Raw genomic sequence first — 20,735 nt, 5'->3', positions numbered from 1 at the left:
TTGTCTAAGTCTAAGTCTATAAAGACACTCTTTTGCATGTACCTTTTTTTTTTTTTTACCTGCGTGAGGATTATGATTAACTCTTCATTTAAAGGCGACGATATAAACATCCTATCAGTCGGCATTCTAGTTATTGTACATTAAGTGATTGTTTTATTATGTTTATATCTTATATTTATTGTTTAGCACTTAGCAAAAGTGCTACTTGCATACTTGCCAACCTTGAGACGAATTCTGGAGATGATGGGGGGAGGGTGTTGAAGTGTGTGTGTGGGGGCAGTAGCGGGGGGTGTATATATTTTCAAGTGTTTCTTATATATATATATATATATATATATGTATATATATATATATATTAGGGGTGGGCAAATTAATGCGTTAATTACGAGTTAATTCAGCAATCTATTAACGCCGACAATTATTTTAACGCGCATTTGCGTATGTTGTTTACATGCTTTTATTTTGTTAACGCCTTTACTTAACAAGATGGCGTCGCCCGGACGGGCTTCGGCATCGAGGAGCTCTTGGTAAAGATGGAACATTTGGCAAAAATACCGGACAATTCTGCAAATTTCATGGCTGGCTTACAGCGTTGTCACTCCGGGATCACTTATGACCGCCAGACAATTCCGGATGTGGAGAGATCGGGACGTTTTGGACTGAATGACGCGTGCTTGCTAGACCGGCTAGCTAGCATGGGAATACTTTGCCGGCTACATCCAGCGGCCTGTGAAGCAGCGGAGTATATGTGTTGTCTGTCTATTTATGAATAATGCAGACGAGGCGTATTGGCTGAGTTCTCAACGTTTACTTTCAGAGCGTGCATATCACAACATACAAGATGCCGTCATGGCGACACACAACCTTTACCGGGCTACCGCGCATGCTCGTCACTCCTGTTGCATGCTGGGTAGGGTAGTTCTTTATTTCCCTGGCTCATAACATCACAATATAGTACCATGTATATGATGCGTTCAGTTTATCAAAGCACCAAGCAAACAATCGGAAAATTCCCATCATATCAATTCCTAGATATGGTCATAATTATTTTAAGTGCACTACGCAAAATAAACACAACATTATTAATATTGCTACTCCAGATAATTTGATCAAAAATTCCCTAAAACAGCCCACTACCTATAATATAGTTTTTTTAAACATAAGATCCCTGATAAAAAAAATGTTTCTGCTGTTACCTCAGAAATTGCCTGTTCAGATGTTATGATTGTGGTTCAAAGATTTGTATGTAGATTATATTTATTTTCCATAACAAACACAATAACGTAAATACCCTGGCAGTGGCAATAAGCTTAAATGTTTGTATTTACATTTTTTGAGTAAATTGGCCCTAGTGTGTGAATGTGAGTGTGAATGTTGTCTGTCTATCTGTGTTGGCCCTGCGATGAGGTGGCGACTTGTCCAGGGTGTACCCTGCCTTCCGCCCGATTTGTAGCTGAGATAGGCGCCAGCGCCCCCCGCGACCCCGAAAGGGAATAAGCGGTAGAAAATGGATCGATGGATGGATGGAGTTGATTTTCATAAAATATGCTATTTAACTGCTACTGTTTAACAAGGACAGATTTAAATTGTGTTTGCACAACTAATGTTTTGGTGCTTTTGTTCATGTGAGAGAATATTCCAATAAAGGTGCACTACACACTACTTTTGAATTCATTATTGGGCTTTGCGCATACAATGCAGTTAATCGCGATTAATCTGAGAAATAGTGCGATTAACTTCCATTAAAATTTTTAATCGTTGCACAGCCCTAATAGGAGAGGGAAGTCTGGGTTTCCCTGCTTAGGCTGTTGCCCCCGCGACCCGACCTCGGATAAGCGGAAGATGATGGATGGATGATGGATGGATATATATATATATATATATATATCGAATCTTTGGGTGTCCCACGATTCGATTCAATATCGATTCTTGGGGTCGCGATTCGGTTATATATCGATTTTTTCGATTCAACGCGATTCTCGATTCAAAAACAATATTTTTCTGATTCAAAACGATTCTGTATTCATTCAATACATAGGATTTCAGCAGGATCTACCCCAGTCTGCTGACATGCTAGCAGAGTAGATTTTTTTTTAAAAGCTTTTATAATTATAAAGGACAATCTTTTATCAACTAATTGCAATAATGTAAATTTGTTTTAACTATTAAACGAACCAAAAATACGACCTACACCCTGGACAAGTCGCCACCTCATCACAGGGCCAACACAGATAGACAGACAACATTCACACTTACATTCAGACACTAGGGCCAATTTAGTGTTGCCAATCAACCTATCCCCAGGTGCATGTCTTTGGAAGTGGGAGGAACCAATGCATTCACGGGGAGAACATGCAAACTCCACACATAAAGATCCCGAGCCTGAGATTGAACCCAGGACTGCAAGACCTTCATATTGTGAGGCAGACGCACTAACCCCTCTTCCACCGTGAAGCCCTATACATATATATATATATATATATATATATATATATATATATATATATATATACATATATATATATATATATATATACATATATATACATATATATATATATATATACATATATATACATATACATATATATATATATATATATATACATATATATACATATATATATATATATATATACATATATATACATATATACATATATATATATATATATACATATATACATATATATACATATATATATATACATATATATACATATATATATATACATATATATACATATATATATATATACATATATATATACATATACATATACATATATATACATATATACATATATATATACATATACATATATATACATATATACATATATATATATGTATATATATGTATATGTATATATATATATATACATATATATACATATATATATATATACATATATATATACATATACATATACATATATACATATACATATACATACATATATACATATATATATATATATATATACATATATACATATATATATATATATATACATATATACATATATATATATATATATATACATACATATATATATATATATACATATATACATATATATATATATATATATACATACATATATATATATATATACATATATACATATATATATATATATATATATATATATATATATATATATATATACATACATATATATATATATATATATATATATATATATATATATATATATATATATATATATATATATATATATATATATATATATATATCCATTATGGATTTAACTTTCACAGTATCATGTTAGACCCGCTCGACATCCATTGCTTTCCTCCTCTCCAAGGTTCTCATAGTCATCATTGTCACCGACATCCCACTGGGTCATTATTGTCACCGATGTCCAACTGGGTGTGAGTTTTCCTTGCCCTTATGTGGGCCTACCGAGGATGTCGTAGTGGTTTGTGCAGCCCTTTGAGACACTAGTGATTTAGGGCTATATAAGTAAACATTGATTGATTGATTGACATATATATATATATATATATATATATATATACACATATATACATATATAGATATAGATAATTCGTTCATGAATGAGTATATTTTTTCGGCCAGGCAGCATACCCCTTCACCTTCGAGCTGTCCTGGATGAATTGAAATTATTTTTTCCAATCATTTTGGAACTTGCAACCGTACTTCTTACTCATCTTCGCCATATTTCTTCTTCGTTCTTTTGCTTCGCCATGTCTCTTCTTTGTTCTTTTGCTGCGTCTCGGTTATGTTTTTGGACATTACTATTTGCCGTATTTTTGAAGCAATGCATGATGGGAATCCGGATGTTGTGCGTCAGTGTATTAATGTGCCGGCTGGAATAAACACATGCTGAGAAATAGCTCCGTGCCTGCCTACTTTATGGGTTACAGATAAAGCTATGGATAACAGAGACATATATAATAGTCTCCTTTTCAGGTGAGAGAGGACGCTAAAGGCAGTGCCTTTAAGGCACACACTCAATATTGTTGTCCGGGTGGAAATCGGGAGAAATTTAGGAGAATGGTTGCCACGGGAGATTTTCGGTAGGGTCACTAAAATTCGGGAGTCTCCCGGGAATATCAGGAAGTTTGGCAAGAATAGCTACTTGCTGGATCTGCTTATCACTCAGCTTCTAAAACTTGCAGCTCATCTTCTGTATATTCTGGTTCAAAAGCATAAGGTTCTGGATTATCATTTGTCCCAAAGTAGTTGTCGTTGTTTCTTGTGAAGTCTCGTCCATGATTAGCAGTAGTTGTTGGGTGAAAGAAAAAAATGTTGTGAACCATCTGTGAAATTAATGCGATACCATATACAAACAAAAATAGGCAAATATTACATGTTATTAAGAATGTGTCTGTTACTACATTACATGTACATTTATAACATGTACTGTGTAGAAAACATGGATGGATGTTTTAGAGCGCTTTATTGGCGGAATAGATCTTATCCCATTACCCCCATTGTTAGCTTGACTTTTGCTAACATCTATTTATAAGTTAAAATGCATTAAAAGGAAGAAAAACATGTGTGCTTGCCTCACAAAGATTGTCAATGATAGATAAAATAAATAAAAAAACGCGGTTGCTTTTAAGCCAATGTGTCGACCAGATGCACCTTAACTGATTAAGTCAATATTTCACAACATTTACTGAGCCAATGTGCATATTTTACATAAGAACAATTGCATGGCACACCACCAAGATGGCACCATTACTGTGTTGTTTAGAAAGCAGTTGGATACATTACATAGGTTAATTATGTACCTTCTGCTCTCTAGTGGATGAGCATTAAATAGTTCTGCCTGTAATGATACAATGCTGTTGAAGTGGAGCCACATAAATAAGACCGCCCACAAAACGGCACAAACTTTAAGAGACGGTCAGAAAGCGTCTTGAAAATGGTCTGAAAAACATAATCCACGCATAATTTTGGACAAAAACCCAACCATTACATGTTATATAGACCAGTGGTTGTCAACCTTTTTTTATTTTTACCAAGTACCACCTCAGAAAAAACTTGGTTTTCTAACTACTACCGTTTTGACCAAAAATAAAGTACAGTAGCGTAGTAGGCCTACGTATTCAAACAAAAAAGGCAGAAGTTTTATTTGACAAATATATTTAATAATTTTTGGCCACTGTAACATTACACGCAGTTTGAATAGTAACACTGTTAGAACATCGGAAAACAAAACACGGAACAGGGACAGGCCCGCTAACAGGTTTTATCCTGCCCCCGGGATGAGTTTGTCAAATATAAAATTAACCTGAAATTTTGAATGGAAGAAACAGCTGTTCTAAATGTGTCCACTAAATGTCGTAATAGCAATTATTTGTATCTTTGTACATGCTACATATGTACAAAATAAACCACATGATGTCAGTACATCAGTCGAGGAAAATGATCAAACTACATGAATAACATCCTGTAATTAGATTTTGATATAATTTTTTTATCTTGATAGATTGAAAATTAACACCCATGAGTTGACTGGTGAACCTTATTACATAATTTTTTCGGAAAATATAAATAACGACAAATAAAGTATATATACTACTAACCGCAACAGGCAATTGTAAAAAACAACAACAACATAATGACTTGCACAATTTCAGAATCTGCTTGTTCTATTTTTAAGTCTAAGAAAACAATCGGAAGTTGTCCTTATTTTTAGTTATCTTGCAGTCCCCACTTGGGAGTAGATTTTTTTCCATGTGGCCCCCCATCTAAAATGAGTTTGACAACCCTGCAGTAGATGAATCCTGCATACACATATTACAGATAGAGAATGATGTAGACCACAAGGAAGTGTTTTAAATGTATAAGCAATCATAATATGACCTCTATAAAAGATTAAATCTGCACTTTAATTCCATCTTGTTTGATTTCAAATTCATTGTAGTAGCATATAAAGGTAAAATCCTTAAACCTCTAGCTCTGTCTGGTACCTAACTGGGCATATATGTGATGTCAGAATAAATATAGCTGCACATTGTGGATTAGTGAAGTAATACAAAAAGACAAGTCTTACCAACAAACATCTTGACATCAGTGACACTGAAATCTGGATCAGGCATCCTATAAAATTTAAAAAACAAAAGTGTTCATCTTTTTTGATCATTATGAGGGGAAGAAAAGTGAAGGAAAAATATGTACTTTATCCCCAGGCCATCAGTTTCCTCAAAGAGGAGTGGGTCTTTCATGCCACCTCTTTGGATGAACTCATAAGTAAAATCTGAAAGACAGAAATTCAAACATTAAAATGGGACTTGTTAAGGTGGAACTCCGACCCTCATAGAAATAACCGGTGATACTGCATACAAAATGTCCACCTACTGTATAGACTTATTCTTATTTGGGTGCAAGGGCTCGTAAAAAATATAAGCAGCTACTTACCTTTTTGTTTGTTGTGTCACTTTCACAAGCAAATTAACAAAATATACAGGAACATTTTACTCCTCCAGTAGGCCTGGGCGATATGCCTTAAAAATTAAATCTCAGACTTTTTTCACAGAAAATTAAATTTACAATTGTATCTAATTTTTTCACTACTTTAATAAAAATTAATAAAAAAATGAATACATATAATGGAGATAATGTAAAAGAGTTGCTTTTATATGACCAAAAAATGTGTCAACTGGATGCGTAACAGCGGCGGATTCTTTTCGTTTACATTCTAGTAGACATGTCAGTTTCCACCGTCGGCGGACCACATGCGCATTGTACCGCCATGCTGGTGTCATACCGCAGACGTGCAGTAAATATAGGCAGAGCTTCTATTTTTGCAGGTCGCCGCAACATTGTGGTTTAATATTAGCTAAAATTTGCTTGTGTTGGACAGGACGTCATTGACAAACAAAATAAATCATCTTGTTTACTTTTAAAATAAAATATTTAGGGTTCAAGCTGGAATTGATGCTGTAGCGCATTTGCTTACATGTGAGTTGAAAAATAAAGCTCCCGTAGATCCGTGCTGATGTCCGCGTGTCCTCTACTTAACAGCCATTAAAAAAGTAAAACCTTCCCAAATATATTAAACTATATACAGTACATCCACTCGTACATTATATTACTTTCATTGACTGTCATGTAAAAAAAAAAAAAAAAAAAAAAAAAAAACATTTTTAAGATGTTGTGACTGTCATTTGTTCCACAAAACCAAACCGTTGACAACACTATTCTTTTCTTTGGAACAAAGGTCTCGCTCTGGTTTTTCTGTTAACATTAGCCATTTGTGCAATGTGTGTGTAAATCTCCATCATGAGAGTTCCCTCAGGAAGAATAAATTTAATAATGGTAAGAGGGAGAGCACAAGCTACGGAAGTTCCTTGGGGCAAAAAATATGCCGCGGCCGGCAAGAGGGAGAACTGATTTTTTAAATCATTTGTAACAAAAAACTCAAATTTATTGATAAAATCGATTTATCGCTCAGGCTTACCCTCCATCATTCTAAAGATGGATATACACTATATTGCCAAAAGTGTTTGGCCACCCATCCAAATGATCGGAATCAGGTGTCGTAATCATTTGGCCCAGCCAAATGTGTATAAAATCAAGCAATTAGGCATGGAGACTGTTTCTACAAACATTTGTGAAAGAATTGTCCGCTTTCAGGAGCTCAGTGATTTCCAGCGTGGAACTGTCATAGAATGCCACCTGTTCAACAAATTCAGCGGGTGGTGAAGCGCATAGTGCAAAGAGGTCGCCGACTTTCTGCAGTCAGCTGCTACAGAGCTCCAAACTTCATGTGACCTTCCAATTAGCCCACGTACAGTACACAGAGAGCTTAACAGAATGGGTTTCCTTGGCCGAGCAGCTGCATATAAGTCATACCAAGTCCAATGCAGTGGTGTAAAGCACGGCGACACTGGACTCTAGAACAGTGGAGACGCGTTCACTGGAGTGTTTAATCACGCTTTTCCATCTGGCAATCTGATGGACGAGTCTGGGTTTGGAGGTTGCCAGGAGAACGGTACATTGTGCCGAGTGTGAAATTTGGTGGAGGAGGAATTATGGTGTGTGGTGGTTTTTCAGGAGTTGGGCTTGGCCCCTTACTTCCAGTGAAAGGAACTTTGAATGCTCCAGGATATCAAAACATTTTAGACAATTCTATACTCCCAACATTGTGGGAACAGTTTGGAGCGGGCCCCTTGGATGACAAAGTCTGGTGTGAATGAACTTGACTGGCCTGCACAGAGTCCTGACCTGACCACGTTAGAACACCTTTGGGATGAATTAGAACGGAAACTGAGAGCCAGGCCTTCTTGACCAACATCAGTGTGTGACCTCACCAATGCACTTTTGGAAGAATGGTGGAAAATTCCTACTAACACACTCCACAACTTTGTGTACAGCCTTCCCAGAAGAGTTGAAGCTGTAATAGCTGCAAAAGGTAGACCGACATCATATTGAGCCCTATGGGTTAGGAATGGGATGGCACTTAATTTCATATGTGAGTCAAGGCAGTTGGCCGAAAACTTTTGGCAATATAGTGTAGTTTGGCCAGAGAATGAATTATCCCAAAAGGCTCTAGAATGGGGGCGTGGCAAAAAAAGATGAGCCAAACCATATTGACCATTACTGAATTTTTAATAATTAGCAGATGCACGTGTCAATAAATGTACTTTTCTACCTTTTCCTTGCATGCGAATGATCCGATCAGAAGGGAATCTTTGGCTGTTGACCTTTTCTTCCAGATCAAACATTCTCTTGCCATCAATCTCCTCATCTGAGATGCCATCCTCATGATAACGCCTCCGAGTACTGGACCGCTGGAAAAGCAAAAGGAAGTCTTTGTTAAAAACAACCCACTGCCATTTGATCACTTCTCTACAAAAGGTTTTCCCCAGATTGCCTGTATAGATGTGGCGTTTGGGGCAGGGCTAGTGTGTGGTGAGGGCATAGTCAATAGGACATAATCATATTTATGACATCATGATTAATATAATCGGATATGATGCATTTTCTTTAAAAATATTAATCAAATATTTTACCTATATTTAAAAATAAATGTGTTTAATCAAGATCTGTGATAATTTTTCTTATATCGATTTTCTCCTTTTTTCAATTGTTGCAGCTCATTGTAAAATGTAACACAGGCTACAATATACTCTGCCCTCCTTGAATGTTGGAATTTAGTTTGACAAATATGTAGATAGTCTTTTGAATTAGAGATGGAAAACAACTTGAGGTAGTTTATTGATAATCTGCACAATGAAGTCACTGTAAAACTAAGCACACTAAGGCAAGTACATCAATATACACATATTGATGTACTTGTGCACACACATGTAGGAATTGTGTTAGATTAATAACAGTTTGGAACACACGGAAAAAAGCAATACAATTATACAGGATGAAGGTTAGCTTTAATGCTGCTAGCTCAATGCTAACGTCTAATGAGGAAACTCATTGACAAGCTAATGAAAATTAGAAGGGCCAATCGCAGGGCACATGCATAGACAAAACAATGTTTCAGGCTCACATTCATACCTGCGGAACTATTTAGACCATCCAACAAACTTAGCGTGCAAAGTTTAGGAATGTGGGTGGCGTGTGAGCATTACTGTCGCTAGCAAAATGTAAAAAATTAAGGTAGTTTTCATAGGCTTGAACAATAAATGTATGAATTAACTTGCAAAATCTTGAACATTTTCTGCTGACTATAATTTTGCCGAGTGCCAACACAGTTCCAGTGCAGATTAGGTGTGGAACCAGCTGTGGCACTTATACTGACAGGCGATTTGGATGCACGTTTTTTTTAAATAAAGCATAGAGGAAATTTTTTATGATATTCAGGATGTTTTTGAAACTACTTATGTCCAATAGTGGATAAATGATATTCTATGTAAAGTATATCCATTCAAATTATATATTACTTTTGGTTAGTTATTCATACTTTAATCAAATGATGTGTTCAGTATCTAATACATTTTTAAATGTATTATGTTTGCAGATGATACAAAAGTATATTGTTCAGGAGAAGCCTTGAAGGAAGTGTTGAGGATAATAGTGGTCAAGTTTCTTCAGCTAAAAAATGGTTTGATATTAATAAGTTATCATTAAATGATAAGAAAACGAAATTGATGGTGTTTAGGACAAATTGTGAAACAAAATTAAAATTAAATCAAGTGGAAATTGAAACTACCGTACATGAAACTAAGTTCTTGGGAATAATAATTGATCATAATTTATGTTGGAAACCGCAGATTGAAAATATAAAAGGGAAACATATCCAAATCCATTGACATTATTTATAAAGTAAGACATGCTAAATAAGAAATTACTGAATATGTCATATCATAATTTTACTTTTCCATATCTAACATATTGTGTTGAACTTTGGGGAAATGTTTATAAAACAAACCCAATATTTTAACTTCAAGAAATACTAGTTAGAACAATACACAAAGCGTGCTACTATGAACCAACTAATCCATTATTTATGAGTTCTAGTGTGTTAACATTTTCAGATATTGTGTTTTTAAAAACAATGAAAATTGTGTTTCGGGTAAAGAACAACAGCCTTTAAGCTTGTATTCTTTGGTTATTTAAATTAAGAGGAGAAAACCACAATATACAGGGGAAATTAATTTTTTAAATATATAAAGTAAGAACGGGTCTAAAATACAAATATATTTTAGTTTAAGAGTTGAAGACATGGAGTTCTTTGTTAAGTTTTAAGAAAGCCTTGAAAGGTGAAATAATGGAAAATTATAAAATATAGCTACAATTACTTTCATCCCATTGATTTTTTGATTGTTAATGTTCCAGGCAATCTAATTTTCAGTAAATGTATAGGATAGCCAAATATAAGCCTTGGTTTCAGCCTATTCCTTTTTTGGTCATTCTTTTTGTTTTTTGTATGATTGTTCATATGTATAATCTCTACAGGTAAATTAGTTACACAAAATGGTGCATTATATGACTGAAATAAACTACCATAATTTCATTTTCATGTAAAGACAAAACTTCATTTTTAAGGGGTGCCATCTTTCATTTCGCCGAGGGGAAACCCTGTCACTTAATGTGCACTCTTGCACATACACAGCATGACTTCTTTACCGAACCAACTGTCATTTGTCACTGTCACACCAAGCCATGACTTAAGTGCCTTTATTGACCCTTGGAATTTACAAACAGTAGCATTAATAATATTACATACTAACCTGTAATGATCACAACCCAGTTTGTTACAAAACCTGACCTTTTCTTGGCAATGACTTTGGTAACCGAATCATAACAAATTGAAAATCATAACATTGTGTTTAAATCTGCAATTACAGAGGAGAGGGTAAGCTAGGAACAGTTTGCCACCTGCTGACTTTAATAGTTGTGTCCACTTTGCATGCTTCGACCAATGTAGCTGTGTTAATAGACTTAGACAAACGTCATTGATCCAGGGAAATTGTTCCAAACAGTAGCTCAGTAACAAAAGATGGAAAGGCTAAGAATGGAAAGGATAATGCACACATGGGCACAAAAAGAGGGCAAAAAAGTATAACCTTTTAAGGCCCAAGCTGTTTGTCCACATGCTTTTTTTTATTTCTCTTTGCTATTTGGGCTCATTGGAGCCTAAATAGAATAAAAACTAAAAAACATATTTTTATATGATGTACTTAGTCCATAAGTACACAAACATGTACTTCATCTGTAGTGACATGCTAATTTTTATTTTTACACTTTTTTTTTTCAAAATTCCATTCCATATACTCTTCTGAGACCACCAGATAGCAGTATAAGTGTCGATATGTCATAGGACCCCAATTTAGTAGTGTATACAATTTTGGAAATAAGAGCTAAAAGGTGCTGTCAACGCATGTGGCCACTAAGGCCTTTAAAGGTTTAAAGTAGACTAAAAATGACAACAAATGTACCATAGTAGCAATATGTGATCTGTAATATTTACATATTACATAACATAATACTATAATGCATATGGAATTTAATCTCCTACATTGTTTTTAAAATGTTTGTATTCAGGTACTTATGTACATTAAGTTAAAGTTAAATAATAGACAACTGCAGATAAAATTACAGACAACTGTTGGCGTTTTACCTTATGACAGTAATATTTCTTGTGAGGAGAGAATGTTGATTTCTTTACTGCAATTTATTCCTGAACACCTACATGGGGCAAGCACCCCATATTTTAAATCCCAATGACGTCATAAAAGAAAGGCAATAAAAACGCATTTGATGGGACTCAAATGTCCCGCATTCCTCACTTTGAACACGCTTACAATAACAAAAGCATTTGACACAATCAATCATTATATCTTAATAAATAAATTACAAATGTAGGGAATCAGAGGGTTGGTCTTAAACTGGTTAAGAAGCTACTTAACCAACAGGAAGCAATGTGTTAAAAAAGGCGAACACACTCTGATACAGCTAAAGATGTTTTGTGGCGTACCTCAGGGATCAATACTTGGACCAAAATTGTTCAATCCTTATATAAATGACATTTGTAAAGTTACAAAGGACTTAAAGTTAGTATTATTTGCATGTAAAACAACTGTGTTTGGTTCAGGAGAGAACACACAGAAGATAATGCAAATAAAAACAGAAGAAATGTACAAATTAAAAAGATGGTTTGACAAACATACACTAACTTTACAAAGAATATTTCTAAAGTTACAAAGGACTTAAAGTTAGTATTATTTGCAGATTAAACAACTGTGTTTTGTTCAAGAGAGAACACAGAAGATAATACAAATAATAACAGAAGAAATGCATAAATTAAAAAGACAAAAACAGACTATCTTTGAATATTAGTAAAACTAAAATACTGCTATATGGTAATAGTAAAAGAGAAAGTCAAACACAATTACAAATAGACGGAGTAAATATTGAAAGAGTAAAAAAAAAAAACATTTTTGGGTGTATTAATAGATGATAAAATGAACTGGAAACTTCATATAAAAAAATATACAACATAAAGTAGCAATAAACACGTCAATAATGAATAAAGCAAAATATGATCTGGACCAAAAATCACTTCTTATTCTTTACTACTCGCTAGTGTTACCATATCTGAGTTATTGTGTAGAAATATGGGGAAATAACTACAAAAGTTTGTGTCATTCACTAACCGTGTTACAAAAGAGATCAGTTATAATAATACATAATGTTGGATATAGAGAACATACAAACCCTTTATTTATTAAATCCCAAATATTGAAATTCAACGATTTGGTACATTTGCAAACAGCTAAAATAGTGCGGTGTTTTTCAACTACTGTGCCGCAGCACACAAGTGTGCCGTGAGATACAGTCTGGTGTGCCATGGGAGATTACATAATTTCACCTAATGGGATTAAAAATATTTTTTTGCAAACCAGTAATTTTAATCCGCAAAAAATGTGCCGTTTTGAGTGTCAGTGCTGTCCAGAGCTCGGCAGAGTAACCGTGTTATACTCTTCCATACCAGTAGGTGGCAGCAGGTAGCTCTTTGCTTTGTAGATTTCGTGAACATGGTTTGTCTTGATCACAACATGCAGACTACAGCGGGAGGCAGTGTGCAGGTAAAAAGGTGTCTAACACTTCAACCAAAAATAAACAAAAGACGAGTGCCGCTAAGAAAGGGCATTGAAACTTAGAGGAAGGATATGCAAAACTAAACTGAAACTGAACTGGCTGCCAAGTAAACAAAAACAGAATGCTGGACGACGGCAAAGACTTGCAGCATGTGGAGCTGAGACGGCGTCCACAAAGTACATTCAAATATGACATGACAATCAACAATGTCCACACAAAGAAGGATAGTAAAAACTTAAATAGTCTCGATTTAAAAAACAAAGGGTATAGCGCTCAAAGGAAGACATGAAACTGCGATAGGAAATGCCACCAAAATAGGAGCTAAAACACTACACACAGGACAACAGCAAAAAACTCCAAATAAGTCACGGACTGATGTGACAGATCGTGACAGTACACATACTTTGAGACAGGAGCTATAGAGAAGCATGTTTACTTATGGTTTGAATTTATATACAGCACTTACGAGAACAATTTTTTTTACCGTCAATATCGGCTGCTGAGTTTCATTTTTTTATGTTTTCTGTTGGTGGTGTATCTCTGGATTTTTACAGTGAAAAAAATGTGCCTTGGCTCAAAAAAGGTTTAAAAACACTAAAATTATGTACAAAGCCCTCTATAATCTGCGACCCAAGAATGTACAACAATTCTTCTCAACAAAAGAGGAGAAATATAACCTTAGAGCAGGGGTCACCAACCTTTTTGAAACCAAGAGCTACTTCTTGGGTACTGATTAATGCGAAGGGCTACCAGTTTGATACACACTTAAATAAATTGCCAGAAATAGCCAATTTGCTCAATTTACCTTTAATAAATACATCTGTGTATATATATATATATATATATATATATATATATATATATATATATATATATATATATATATATATATAAATGGGTATTTCTGTCTGTCATTCCATCGTACATTTTTTTCCTTTTACGGAAGGTTTTTTGTAGAGAATAAACGATGAAAAAAAACACTTAATTGAACGGTTTAAAAGAGTACATAGTTTATCTTCAATTTCGACTCTCTAAAATTCAAAATTCACCCGAAAAAAAGAAGAGAAAAACTAGCTAATTCGAATCTTTTTTAAAAAATGTTTAAAATAATTTATGGAACATCATTAGTCATTTTTCCTGATTAAGATTAATTTTAGAATTTTGATGACATGTTTTAATTAGGTTAAAATCCAATTTGCAATTTGTTAGAATATATAACAAATTGGACCAAGCTATATTTCTAACAAAGAGAAATCATTATTTTTTCTAGATTTTCCAGAACAACATTTTTTTAAGAAATTCAAGACTTTGAAATAAGACTTAAATTTGATTCTAAAGATTTTCTAGATTTGCTAGAATAATGTTTTAAAATTTTAATCATAATACAAATATTTTTCATTGAAAAAACAGAAGCTAAAGTTAAGAATTAAATTACAATTTATTTATTATTCTTTACAATAAAAAAGATGAATTTACTTTAACATTGATTTAAATTGTCAGGAAAGAAGAGGAAGGAATTTAAAAGGTAAAAAGGTATATGTGTTTAAAAATCCTACAATCATTTTTAAGGTTGTATTTTTTTTCAAAAATTGTCTTTCTGAAAGTTATAAGAAGCTAAGTAAAAAAATAAATGAATTTATTTAAACAAGTGTGAAGACCAAGTCTTTAAAATATTTTCTTGGATTTTCAAATTCTATTTGAGTTTTGTCTCTCTTAGAATTAAAAATGTCGAGCAAAGCGAGACCAGCTTGCTAGGGAATAAATAAAATGAAAAAAATAGAGGCAGCTCACTGGTAAGTGCTGCTATTTGAGCTATTTTTAGAACAGGCCAGCGGGCTACTCATCTGGTCCTTACGGGCTACCTGGTGCCCGCGGGCACCGCGTTGGTGACCCCTGCCTTAGAGGAAAATCTAATTGAAAAAATTCGTATGCACGTACAAAACTTAAAACCTTTAGCATATCAGTGTGTGGAATTAAATTACGGAATGGATTAACCAAAGACATCAAACAAAGCACTTAACATGATTCCTTTTAAGAGTCGGTTCAAACTACAAGTGTTCACAAAGTATAAAGAAGAACGAGTATGATTAGTCTTTTTAGATAATGATTATTTATGTATTTAATATTAGTTTATTTACTAGGGTATATTATTTATTTATTCACTGTATGTCACAGAGAACAAGAAAATGGGATATAATTGCTGTAGTATGAAAAGGGGTAGGATTAAATATGCTCTGCTTCTTCCGACTTCTTTTCGGGCGTGCTGTAATGAAACAACTGGAAATATATGATGAAGTGAAGTGAAGTGAATTATATTTATATAGCGCTTTTCTCTAGTGACTTTACATAGTGAAACCTAATATCTAAGTTACATTTAAACCAGTGTGGGTGGCACTGGGAGCAGGTGGGTAAAGTGTCTTACCCGAGGACACAACGGCACTGACTAGGATGGCGGGAGCGGGAATCGAACCTGGAACACTCAAGTTGCTGGCACGGCTAGTGTACCAATGCATCATTAAATTGTATCATATGCATGTTCCAAATAAACGGAAACTGAACTGACTTCTCACTGAATAAACAACACACTGTTGACGAACGAAAATTTGATTTGATGAATAAATTAAAGTAGGCGATCACTCAATATTTGATACCATCCAATACGTGTATGACGAGTTTAAATAAATCCATCCATCCATCCATTTTCTACCGCTTATTCCCTTTGGGTTAGCGGGGGGCGCTGGTGCCTATCTCAGCTACAATCGGGCGGAATGCGGGGTACACTCTGGACAAGTTGCCACCTCATCGCAGGGCCAACACAGATAGACGGACAACAATCACACTCACATTCACACACTATTGACCAGGGGTCACCAACACGGTGCCCGCGGGCACCAGGTAGCCCGTAAGGACCAGATGAGTAACCCGCTGGCCTGTTCTAAAAATAGCTCAAATAGCATAACTTACCAGTGAGCTGCCTCTATTTTTTGAATTGTATTTATTTACTAGCAAGCTGGTCTCGCTTTGCTCGACATTTCAAATTCCAAGAGAGACAAAACTTAAATAGAATTTGAAAATCCAAGAAAATATGTTAAAGACTTGGTCTTCACTTGTTTAAATAAATTCATTAATTTTTTTACGTTGCTTCTTATAACTTTCAGAAAGACAATTTTAGAGAAAAAATACAACTTTAAAACTGATTTTAGGATTTTTAAACACATACACCTTTTTACCTTTTAAATTCCTTCCTCTTCTTTCCTGACAATTTAAATCAATGTTCAAATAAATGTATTTTTTTGTTGTAAAGAATAATAAATACATTTTAATTTTATTCTTCATTTTAGCTTCTGTTTTTTCGATGAAGACTATTTGAGAAATATTTTTTCAAACTTTTAATGATTAAAATCCCAAAAAATAATTCTGGCAAATCTAGAAAATCTTTAGAATCAAATTTAAATGTCATTTCAAAGTCTTTTGAATTCCTTTTAAAATTTTTGTTCTGGAAAATCTAGAAGAAATAATGATTTGCCTTTGTTAGAAATATAGCTTGGTCCAATTTGTTATATATTCTAACAAAGTGCAGATTGGATTTTAACCTATTTAAAAAATGTCATCAAAAATCTGAAATTAATCTTAATCAGGAAAAATTACTAATGATAATAAATTATTTTTTGTATTTTTAAAAAAATATTCGAATTAGCTAGTTTTTCTCATCTTTGTTTCGGTTGAATTTTGAAGATAAACTATGTTTCAAAATTAAATTGTCTTTTTTTTTTCGTGTTTTCTCCTCTTTTAAACCGTTTAATTAAGGGTTTTTTTCATCATTTATTCTCTACAAAAAACCTTCCGTAAAAAGAAAAAAAATGTACGGCGGAATGATGGACAGAAATACCCATTTTTTAATATATGTATAGATTTATCTTTTAAAGGTAAATTGAGCAAATTGGCTATTTCTGGCAATTTATTTAAGTGTGTATCAAACTGGTAGCCCTTCGCATTAATCAGTACCCAAGAAGTAGCTCTTGGTTTCAAAAAGGTTGGTGACCCCTGCATTACATTGTGTCGTATGCATGTTCCAAATAAACGGAAACTGAACTGAATTTATTTCTCACTGAATAGACGACACACTGTTGACGAACGAATATTTGATTTGATGAATAAATTAAAGTAGGATGTATTTCAGTCAGTGTGGCGAACGGCGATCACCCAATATTTGATACCATCCAATACATGTATGACAAGTTTAAATAAATCCATGCATCCATCCATTTTCTACCGCTTTTGGGGTCGCGGGGGGCGCTGGTGCCTATCTCAGCTACAATCGGGCGGAAGGCGGCGTACACCCTGGACAAATCGCCACCTCATCGCAGGGCCAACACAGATAGACAGACAATATTCACACTCACAATCACACACTAGGGACCATTTAGTGTTGCCAATCAAGTGCATGTATTTGGAAGTGGGAGGAAGCTGGAGGGAACCCACGCAGTCACGGGGAGAACATGCAAACTCCACACAGAAAGATCCCGAGCCTGGGATTGAACCCAGACTATTCAGGACCTTCGTGTTGTGAGGCAGACGCAGTAACCCCTCTTCCCCACCGTGCTGCTAGTTCAAATAAATAATAAACAAAATAAGACTATTTGTGTACATGGTTAGAAAGCGTAAGTGTTGATTTATATAAAGAAAAAGTGTTTGTCTTGATTAAAAAAAAACAAAGGGTTTCAAAGAATGAGTAGTTTGATGAAAATGAGTTAGTTCAGACATAACATCAAGAAAGTGGTTAATCACGCAATACACCATGCAATAGATGTCACCGTTTAGATAATTGTCTACCAAACACAACTTCGAGCGATTAAAGATATAGTTGATATATTTACCCCCATTTTTAGACCAAAAGAGATGTCGCTGTCTTAGCTTTCTGCCATCTCGTTTGTTGTATTCTTCCTCTCTTTCCGTCTTCATCGTCTTCTTTGACTGTTAACGGCGGTTGGCAAGCCACCTTTTTTGCGCATGTGCGCCACTCCATGGCGCGGAGTGTAGTCACCGCCCCCAAAACAAACAGAACAACGATAATAATGATAATAACGATAATAATACTAATAATTGTTATATATATATATAGTAACAATATTTTTTATATAAATGTATGAATAATAATACATACACATGATACTAATAATATTTTATATATATATATATATATATATATATAAATATAAATAAATGATAAATGGGTTGTACTTGTATAGCGCTTTTCTACCTTCAAGGTACTCAAAGCGCTTTGACACTACTTCCACATTTACACATTCACACACACATTCACACACTGATGGAGGGAACTGCCATGCAAGGCGCCAACCAGCACCCATCAGGAGCAAGGGTGAATTGTCTTGCTCAGGACACAACGGACGTGACGAGGTTGGTTCTAGGTGGGATTTGAACCAGTGACCCTCGGGTTGCGCTCGGCCACTCTCCCACTGTGCCACACCGTCCCTATAGTATAAATATATGAATAATAAAACATACATTTGAAGGCCTACTGAAACCCACTAATACCGACCATGCAGTCTGATAGTTTATATATCAACGATGAAATATTAACATTGCAACACATGCCAATACGGCCTTTTTAGTTTACTAAATTGCAATTGCAGTTTCTTGTTGAAAACGTCGCGAAATGATGTCGCGTGCGCGTGACGTCACGGACTGTAAAGGACATATTAGCGCAGCACCATTTGCGGCTAAAGGTCGTCTCTTTTCATCGCGCAATGAAACAGTATTCATGGACATCTGTGTTGCTGAATATTTTGTAATTTGTTCAATTAATAATGGAGAAGTCAAAGTAGAAAGATGGAGTTGGGAAGCTTTAGCCTTTAGCCACACAAACACACGGTGATTCCTTGTTTAAAATTCCCGGAGGTCAAGCATTACTATGGATCAGAGCGGTCAAGCGAACATGGAGCCCGACCACTTGTCAACCGGCAGGTTTCGGTGAGAAAATTGTGGTAAAAAGTCGCCTCTTACCGGAGATCAGCTGAGGTTCCACCGTTCATGCAGCTGCCGTCGACTTCCCTTAGAGACTGGCCTCAAAACACCCGTGGACACACCCTCCGACTATCAGGTACTATTTAATCTCACTAAAACACTAGCATACACAATAGAAAGATAAGGGATTTCCCAGAATTATCTTAGTAAATGTGACTAAAAACAACTGAATCCGTCCCAATGCAATCGCCTTTTTTTTTTAACTTTATCTGTTATTTTATTTTTTTTTTCTAGTCCTTCGCTATCAATATCATCATCCACGAATGTTTCATCCTCGCTCAAATTAATGGGGAAATTGTCGTTTTCTCGGTCCGAATAGCTCTTGCTGCTGGAGGCTCCCATTAAAAACAATGTGAGGATGTGAGGAGCCAGCAACGGGTGATGTCATCGTCTGCGACTTCCTGTAGAGGCAGGGCTTTTCTGTTAGCGACCAAAAGTTGCGAACTTTATCGTGGATGTTCTCTATTAAATCCTTTCAGCAAAAATATGGCAATATCGCGAAATGATCAAGTATGACACATAGAATGGATCTGCTATCCCCGTTTAAATAAGAAAATCTCATTTCAGTAGGCCTTTAATACTAATAATGTGGGCAGCACAGTGGAACAGAGGTTAGTGCATGTGCCTCAAAATACGAAGGTCCTAAGCAACGTTCCCTCTAAGGTACGCGCCTGAGCAACTGCACATTGCTCACGCGTCCTCTGCGGACGGCAAATCTAAACCGGGCACAAAATCGGATAAAAAGATAAGCGCACAACAGTGTGCACGTCTGCCGTCGCTCACATGTGCGCCACTGAATGCTCAAGTTTTGGCGTTTGCTCACACATATGAAAAATTGGAGGGAAAATTGGTCCTAAGTAGTCCTGAGTTCAATCCCGGGCTCGGGATCTTTCTGTGTGGAGTTTGCATGTCCTCCCCATGACTGCGTGGGTTCCCTCCGGGTACTCCGGCTTCCTCCCACCTCCAAAGACATGCACCTGGGGATAGGTTGATTGGCAACACTAAATTGGCCCTAGTGTGTGAATGTGAGTGTGAATGTTGAATGTCTATCTGTGTTGGCCCTGCGATGAGGTGGCGACTTGTCCAGGGTGTACGCTGCCTTCCGCCCGATTGTAGCTGAGATAAG

The 20,735-nt window shown here is 35.3% G+C and overlaps 1 protein-coding gene across 1 annotated transcript in view; it reads right to left on the bottom strand.

Moving 5' to 3' along the window:
• Positions 1-18,594, bottom strand: part of LOC133538938 (lysine-specific demethylase 2A-like) — a 66,359-nt gene extending 47,765 nt beyond the window's left edge. Inside the window, exons 1-4 of the mRNA XM_061880880.1 lie at positions 18,442-18,594; positions 8,658-8,796; positions 6,182-6,260; positions 6,057-6,103 (exon numbers count right to left, since the gene is read on the bottom strand). Coding sequence (XP_061736864.1) covers positions 6,057-6,103; positions 6,182-6,260; positions 8,658-8,796; positions 18,442-18,447 — 271 coding nt within the window. The 5' untranslated portion in view covers positions 18,448-18,594. The remainder of the gene's footprint in view (positions 1-6,056; positions 6,104-6,181; positions 6,261-8,657; positions 8,797-18,441) is intronic.
• Positions 18,595-20,735: the final 2,141 nt, after the last annotated feature.

The sequence above is a fragment of the Nerophis ophidion genome, linkage group LG20 (assembly GCF_033978795.1).
Source record: "Nerophis ophidion isolate RoL-2023_Sa linkage group LG20, RoL_Noph_v1.0, whole genome shotgun sequence".
NCBI classification, from domain to species: domain Eukaryota; kingdom Metazoa; phylum Chordata; class Actinopteri; order Syngnathiformes; family Syngnathidae; genus Nerophis; species Nerophis ophidion.
Note: the sequence above shows the minus strand (reverse complement) of the source record. Positions and strands in the feature narration are given on the sequence as shown.